Source organism: Vespa mandarinia, chromosome 1 (assembly GCF_050613455.1).
Source record: "Vespa mandarinia isolate Hongniang chromosome 1, ASM5061345v1, whole genome shotgun sequence".
Lineage (NCBI taxonomy): Eukaryota > Metazoa > Arthropoda > Insecta > Hymenoptera > Vespidae > Vespa > Vespa mandarinia.
The window spans coordinates 7,339,434-7,347,500 of NC_140810.1; the positions used below are offsets into that span (position 1 = coordinate 7,339,434).

At 37.3% G+C, this 8,067-nt stretch overlaps 1 protein-coding gene across 3 annotated transcripts in view; it reads left to right on the top strand.

Annotated features, from left to right (window-relative positions):
* The first annotated feature begins 1,765 nt into the window (after positions 1-1,765).
* The window catches only part of Egfr (epidermal growth factor receptor), a 119,557-nt gene continuing 113,255 nt past the window's right edge, over positions 1,766-8,067 (top strand). For all 3 annotated transcript variants that reach the window (XM_035878217.2, XM_035878219.2, XM_035878220.2), the window contains exon 1: positions 1,766-2,569. Coding sequence is in view for 1 of the 3 variants with exons in the window: in XM_035878220.2 (XP_035734113.1) it covers positions 2,488-2,569 (82 nt within the window). In the remaining 2 variants the exon portion in view is untranslated. The remainder of the gene's footprint in view (positions 2,570-8,067) is intronic.

The window sequence follows — 8,067 nt, forward strand, 5'->3', positions numbered from 1 at the left end:
AGTAAGTACAGTAAGAGCGAACTATACGTATTGTTAGACGCGGAGCTTGAATACATATAAAATACGTTATAATGATTAAAGGACACGTGCGCACTGAACAAATACATCTTGTTATTTATAATAAACGAATTCGAAAGCAAATATTTATTATTTCTACTATATAATTTTGCTCGACGTTCCTCCTTTCACATTTATATTTTATTTTTACTTTATATCTGTATTATTTTTATTTCACTTGCCGATTATTATCCATCGCAGGAAACGAGGTGAAAGTTTCTCACTTATCTTATATTTTAATAATATATATCTTCTACATTATTTCATAAAATATTTCATTGATATAACAAATCGAAAATTTTTATTTACCAATTTCTTTCTTGTTTATACAAATTGCTTTAATAAAACGAAAAGCTTTCTTTCGTTATCGCAAGATATTCTTAATGCTAAAAATGTACGCGTTTCTCAGTGATATGAAAATGTCATGTGTACATACGCACCTTCTCACGTACATAATCGAGATAGAAAAAAAAAGTGTTAAACCGATAAAAAGTAAACCTGGTAGGCTTATACTTCCCGTCAATTTTCTCACGACTCTTTTGGCTTGTTACAACATTTCGAACACCCACTTGGTCACTCGCGTGGAAAGATTAAAAGCACGAGTAATATCTTTGCATTCTACGAGGTTAACTACTCTTACTCTTGAATATTTAAAAACTTGAATGATTAATAAATGGAATAATGATCGATGCAAAATCGAATGTTTTAAATTAACGAATTAAAAGTTATTGAGAATAAAGAAGAAACGTAGTAATTTAAGTGGAAAAATTTTTTTCCCGATTTTTGCGAACAATGCGTTTGAAAACAAAATATTTCTGCGCGGAGCGTTTCGAAACAATGGACGTTAAATTAATTGCAAATAAAAAATGTAGAAGATGTAAAAGGCTAAAAAAAAAAAAAAAAAAATCCTCATACCTTTTTCGTGCAGGTATTTCTTAATTTATAGGTATTTACTAAGCTACACGAAGAGTTTTGAACGAAGAAAAGTTTTCTCGCATACGAGCGATCGCACGTACAACACTCGATCGCGTACGTGTTTCAATGACGAGAAACCAGTTCCCTTCGGCGATTTTTGCGACGATAAAACGAGACGCGTCTTCGGGGAATCGACGGCATCGTACGTAAGTGCATTTACCCTCTCTGATTTGCAATGATCGATCGTGTACGCGTATGCACGTACACACATATGTATTTTCTTTTTCTTTTCTTTTTTTTTTGCGTTTTGGCATAATCGGAAACTTACTTACGGCTTTCTCGCTACATCCTCTTTTTCTTTAACCAGTACGTCATTCCAACTTCGTTGCTTTCATCGTCGTTATCCATTTTTTCTTCTCTCGGTTGATCGTTGGATCAAGTGGACCGTTGCAAAATTCAAATTATAACGATAGTACAAAATTAACGAATTACAAACGACATGAATCCGTACGAAAGAGAACTGAAGAAATTTCGTTATGAGACATGCAAAATATGAGATTAATAATATGAATGATCGAATTAAAAAAAGAAAAAAAAAGAAAAAAAAAGAAAAAAAAAAGAAAAAAGAAATTAAAGGATGAAATTACATGTGTATCCACGAAGAACGACTTGAGTAGAGATAGAAACGACTTCGAGAAAGTCCGGTAATTTCCGTGAGAGTTCGACGGCGTCGTTAATCGGCCCCGCCGGTGGCGCCGTCTGTCGCGCTCTAAACGAAACCTCGCTGGTCTTTGACAAGGCGCGCGTATTCTTGAGTCGACTAGCGTGGGAGTAAGAGCAGTTGCCCCCGACGCGAAGACGGTCGACAAGGTGGTCGCCGCGACACCTTACCCACCGCTCGAAACGCGTCTCTTTCTTGTGCACGTCGACCTCTCCTATCTTCTGTGTCGGGATTTATACTAGTGAAATTGGCAACAAAAAATTTCGTATTATCGTCGGACATTTTTTCTACAAAGTGTTTCTTTTACTTACTTATTACACGTACACAAACCAAGATTCAATCCATCGTCGTGAATTTCTCTAGTGTTTCACTAGTATGTTGAAAAAGGAAGGAACGAATAGAGAAAGGAGATTCATCATTCCATTTATCCTCGATAAAAATTACGAGGAATGTTAAGACAAGACGAACGAAGAAAGGTGGAAAAAGAGACCGCGAAGTTTGAAATCAAGTGTATCGAGCAAGTGTCATCATTGCTCGGAAAAAAAAAATTAAATATAAATAAATAGAAGAAGAAGGATAGGTCGATGTACGTATACTCGTTATCCGCCTTGAAGATTTTTCTTCTTCGAAAAGACGCGAGAGTTTCATTGTTGTGTGTATATTACGGGAGTGTAGTAACGTCCACATGTGCGGTGTTTGTGTAGTAGTCGATATGCGAGGATCTTCGTGAAGGTGTTTGCGAAGAAGCAGAGTCTCTTCCTTCTTGCGTCCTCGCTCTGGATACAGGATTAAACATGGGACTGGGCACTATCTTCGTCCTCTACGTCTCCTTTATGCTGATCTACTCTGATCAGGCGGACGTCATCGAGGAAAGAGGTGAGTCTCTTGAGACCATCTATCGTCTCTTCCTTTTTTACCTTTTGTGTCGTTTCACCGTATGAAGTGGAAGCAACGGTACTTGCTAAACTAATAGAAAAAAGCAGACTTGCTACCTATGAGCTTGACCGTGCGAAAGATAAACGAACGATTGGAATGCGTAACAAAAATTTTTCCCATTCCATATTCGGTTTATGTTCATCGTGTATTTATGTATACGTTAGAAGTAAAGATAAAAGTAGTAACAAAAATGATCCTCAAAGTTACTATCGGTATAGATATAAATGGATCATAAATTTCGATTCGTCGCTCGTTACTCTAAGAATGGAGAATATAAAGGCTAGCAAACATTACTAAGCAGGTGGTGTTCCGTTCAGGTCCCTACACCATCGTCGAACGAAAGATTCAGGTATAGACCGTTCAACATTGTCAGAGAATTCTCTTTCCTGGAATGATTTACAGCAACTATTCTACCGAAAGATGACAGTTACGTACCTCTTCTTCTTTCTCATCTTTTACTTTCTTTTTCTTTTCTTTTCGATAATAGTATGATATTTTATACCCATAGAGCTTAACTTACTTCTCCTAATATCTTTCTATCTTATTCTTTAAGATCTTTTGACATTCATTAACTGCTCTCATAATACATAAAAGTATATAATCGACTATGTTATCTATTTCTATTGTTATAAAATAATGTAAAAACGGACGATAGTCACGTACAAACACAGACATACATTCAAACTGCACCGGTATCAAATGTTTTACCTGCGTCTCATTGAATCTGTCGATTTAATAAACAAATTAGACGGATTAGTTCTATATACGTAGTTCACTTTGATAAGCACTCTCCGCGTTTGCCTTGGATTGCTCGATAAAAGATAAAAGGGGAGTCCGATTATGCCGCTAAATGGCGCGGATTGACTCGGGGGGAACGACGAGAATACAGCTTATTTATTTTTATACCGAAAACTTAACGGCGTCCTCCTCTTTTCTCTCGTCCTTCTATCCCTCTCTCACTCTTTCTCTTATGTGGATATAACGTACGCACACCATGAGTTAAATATACCTTGTTAAACGGCTAATTAGGCCTTAATAAGATCGGTTCGGCCAGAGCACTCACACGAGAATCCAGGCCAATGGTACGGCAAGTCTCGGTGGAACTTTTGATAAAGCGACGATAGAATTCTTCTTACGGCGTCTGCACAAGTTATCATCGAGCATCTTTGAGCCGGTAACTTTGTTCTTTCGGGGATCATTATCAACCCAGTCTCTTTTTCTACGGTATGAGATAGATAGGTATATAAATATATAGGTACTTATTAAGACAACGTTTTCTCATAATTTTTGCATTATACGATGATCAATACATCTTTCGTTGTTAGATTGTAAAATGTACGTTTCATAAAGAATTCAGAGAGAAACTCGTGATCGTGGCAGGATCAGTGTATCAAATCCTTTTTTTGTTAACTTATACGAGAAGAGAATCTGATGGTAAAAGAAAATCGAGTCGGGGACTGCAAAAATGCATGAACGAATAAAGGAGAGGAAGAAAGATGAAGAGAAAAAGAAAAGAAAAGAGAAAGACAGGGACAGAGAGAGAGAGAGAGAGAGAGAGAGAGAGAGAGAGAAAGAGAGAAAGAGAGAAAGAAACTACATAGCGGCGGTGGAATAAAAGATTATACGAGGGATTCTTCGTTGAATTCTTGCTGGGAGTATCGGACGCGTTTAAAAACTGCCACAGCAGAGTAGTCTACGTCGACGGAGGAAGGAGAAGCAAGAACGTGTTCCCTCGCGTTCTCCAAGTCAACGACGTCTACTCTACTCTTTTCTCTGTCTCTGTCTGTGTGTCTTTCTCTCTTCCTCTCTCTCTTTCTCTCTCTCTCTCTCTCTCTTTCTCTCTCTTTACCGTACGAAAGAAAGGTATAGAGGAACGTTAACCAACGAAGCATAAAATAAACGCTCAAATCGAAGTCCCTGGCAAACTTGCCTATTGAGGATCTCGTAGTATTTCCTTCAATAGTTAAAATATACCGGTCCGATAGTTATTAGCTCGTTTCTATGATTCTAAATCTCTTCTAAAAAGTGAAATAATTGACGTTGGTATAGCAAAGATTTAATTGTTAGACTAAACGAATCGAAATATCGGCTAATTTTCAAAAGACACAGAGATCTTTTATGAAAAGAGAATTTAATATAGAATCTGTTGATGATGTTCCCACGAATCGGTAACGAGTAGCTAAGATGTAAAGGGAACAAGCTAAGGTCAACACCACTTGAACCGATCCCGATGACTATGATCGCGAGCAATGACGCATCGGAACCGCGTTTCATCTTACATTACAAACGTTACCAAAGGATTTGATCATCGTTAAGAAAATAGATACCGTAAAGGTATCGTACTTAACGAAAAACTATTTCCAAAATATCCTCAGTTACCTTCATGTTTAACTGATCTCATAATCATTCTAATACTACGTAAACGGATCGTTGAGAGTTAACGTTAACTTATCTCGAAGGAACTTTAGTAGGATTGGATGTTCAGCAATTGAGTTATCTCTGCCAGTACGACGACAGCCAGCGGCAATCAGGGTCGAGCGACAATGCATTCACCTCGTGCATTGACCACAATTTAATTCGTTTGTGTATCTTCACTCGTCTCAGATCGATGCAAATTTTTCCGCATATTTTCTTCTCTTCTTTCTATGGACTCGCAAATATCAATTTCGCAAAAAATGATCGAAGGATCCTTTATGAACGATAGAAAGAAAGAATATCGGGAGATCGTATTTAAAAATAGAATTATCCGAGGAAGAGACTCCGTAGAATTTGAAACCACGTGTTGGGGCAACGTCAGAAGCAACCAGAGAAACTTGGAGCCAATTACAAAGAACGCATTCACGAATGGTTATAGACATGAGCCTATATAAAGTAGGTGTATGTTGTACAAGTGTTGTACCGTGCTTAGCCGTAATTGTTTAATGGGCTAATGAAATGATATACCCGCCGAATCTAAGACCGTACAAAAAGCCAATTGTATATAGCCGACATTCCACGATTAGCCTGACTTTATAATGTGAGGCATTGGACCGCCAGCGAGTATATTCACATGCTTCTAATTTACTAACTCACGGATTGATTTTTGATTGAATTTACGATTGACTTTACGGATAAGATGATCGTCTTACCATATGAAAGATTTATGAAAGTCTTAATAGGTTGAATGAAATGTAATGAATTATTTATTTCAACATTTTTTCTTTTGCTTTTGATTTTAATATATGTAAAAATTTCACTTCAACGAAAATCGATAAGTAGAATGAGACAATTAAATAAAACTTACGTATTTCTTATAATCATCATATTTTCCAATAAGAATATAATGATCTGTATGTAACTTATCTCTTCCTAATATCCCATAATATCCCACTCATTACGAAAAAAGAACGAAATAGATTTATGGAGAATAATTATCTACATAAAACTGGAATGGATTTAAATCGAAGAACTTGTCTTTAGGCGCGAACATTTTTCCTCTTTCTCCCTCTCTCTCTCTCTCTCTCTCTCTCTCTCTCTCTCTCTCTCTCGTTAAGAGAATCTCTCGATGCGCGTGCCTAACTAGTTGCTCGCGTTAAGTGATAATCATTTAGCATGATACTACGAGGCTGCAGCTGCGCTCGCTCGCTTACTCGTTCATGTGTCGATGACTCACGATGATTTAGATTTTACTGTTTTTACCTAAAACGTTTTCGATTTGTTCCGATATTCGTGACAATAATGTTCATAATATAATGACTGAGAAAATATGAAAATAAAGTAGATTTCTTTTTCATACAAAGGAAAGAAAGGAAAAACAACGAAAACTGATAACCAGTGAATCAAGTTATTTGATTCTTACAAAGGAATTTGCACAAAAGGTTTTCATCAAGCTATTTCGTCAAAGATATGTTTTGGACATGTGAGAAATATATATCATAAATGTCGTACTTGGTACCAAGTTCAAAGAATAACATTGTCAATTCTTTCATTTCACGCCATGAAAGAATATATAAATCTGATCTCGCGACAAGAAGTCGGCTTTGGAATCGAACTGAGTATTGAAGTTCAACGGTCGTCATAGTGAGTACGAGATGATGCATAATCCTGGTTGAGACATTCAAAGACATGTCTGGCGGGAGATTTGAATCGTAGAAATCATAGTAGAATTGAATCGTGTCCTCTTCTCAAGGAGCATGGTCACACCTCAAGGGTCAGTCTAGCAGGAAAGGATTTGTGATCTCTCCCTCTGCCTGTTGAGACTAGAGAGAAAAAGAGAAAGAGAGAGAGAGAGAGAGAGAGAGAGAGAGAGAGAAAGAGAAGGAGAAGGAGAGAGAGAACTACTGGAGACCTTTACGTTGGTCGTTTATCCGCGTGAAAAAGACGACGTCAGTAGAATCGTAATGGCCTAAGCTACAACTCTAGAGTAGCCGTAAACGAAGAGAAGAAACGACAAGGATGGCGTCGAGTAGTCGTTTCTCTTTTTTGCTTTGGACAATGCAGAAAAGAAGACAGAACATAATCTTTCGTGGAAGATCCATCAAAATTGCGGACTAACTAGAAGCTCTTGATTTTTTCTACTCGTGAAAATCAAACGATCGTGAATATTACAGAATCGTAAAAGGTGACACAAAAAGAGAGAGAGAGAGAGAGAGTGAAAGAGAGAGAAAGAGAGAAAGAAAGAAAGAAAGAAAGAAAGGGAGAAATAAACTTAAACAATCAAATCAATGCTTTCCGTCTTTTCATTTGCAAAGTTGGAAATAACGTATAAATTTATCACAAGATGTTACTTCGATACAGGTTACAATAGGCTGATTAAAAATACAATTGCGCAGAATTGATAAAGTTTAGAACTTTGAACTCGCGATAAGCTCGACTTTTTCGGGCATCTCGGCTAAAGAAAGCAACCGTCTTGAGTGAAGTTTGCTCGCTCGGCCAATAATATGTAGTGACTTAACACCAGCAGCACTCAGAGCGCCTCGGGTGCGAAGTGAGCATAAGTGCGAGACGGTGGAGTTTAATTGAGGTTGATGAGGGGTGCGCTCGTATTGGCCCGGAATTCAATGCCGCGATGATATTTCTTGCTCGCAGTAAGACGTCGTCTTACTTGGCAGGAATGCATCAGGAAAAATCGATGAAATCGCGAGAGAAACCCTGGAAGTATTCACGAGGAACATAGTGAACAGAGAACTTATCAGCCGGACTCGTTCGTTGGGACCAATTCGTCTTGGCTTTTGCTTTAAACGTTCGTGCCTATCGTGTGTCGTGCTTGATACTAACGAAATTAACGAAAGTCGTAAGATTTTTTTTGTTTCTTTTTGTTATCTTGAAAAAAGAAAGAAGAAAATCGTGAAAGGTTTAATTAACGTTTTAAATTATTACACGAATGATCTGAAAATAAATGAAGTACATACATTATCGAGAATTATCGAAGAAAGTATGAAATTCTGAAAATATAAATT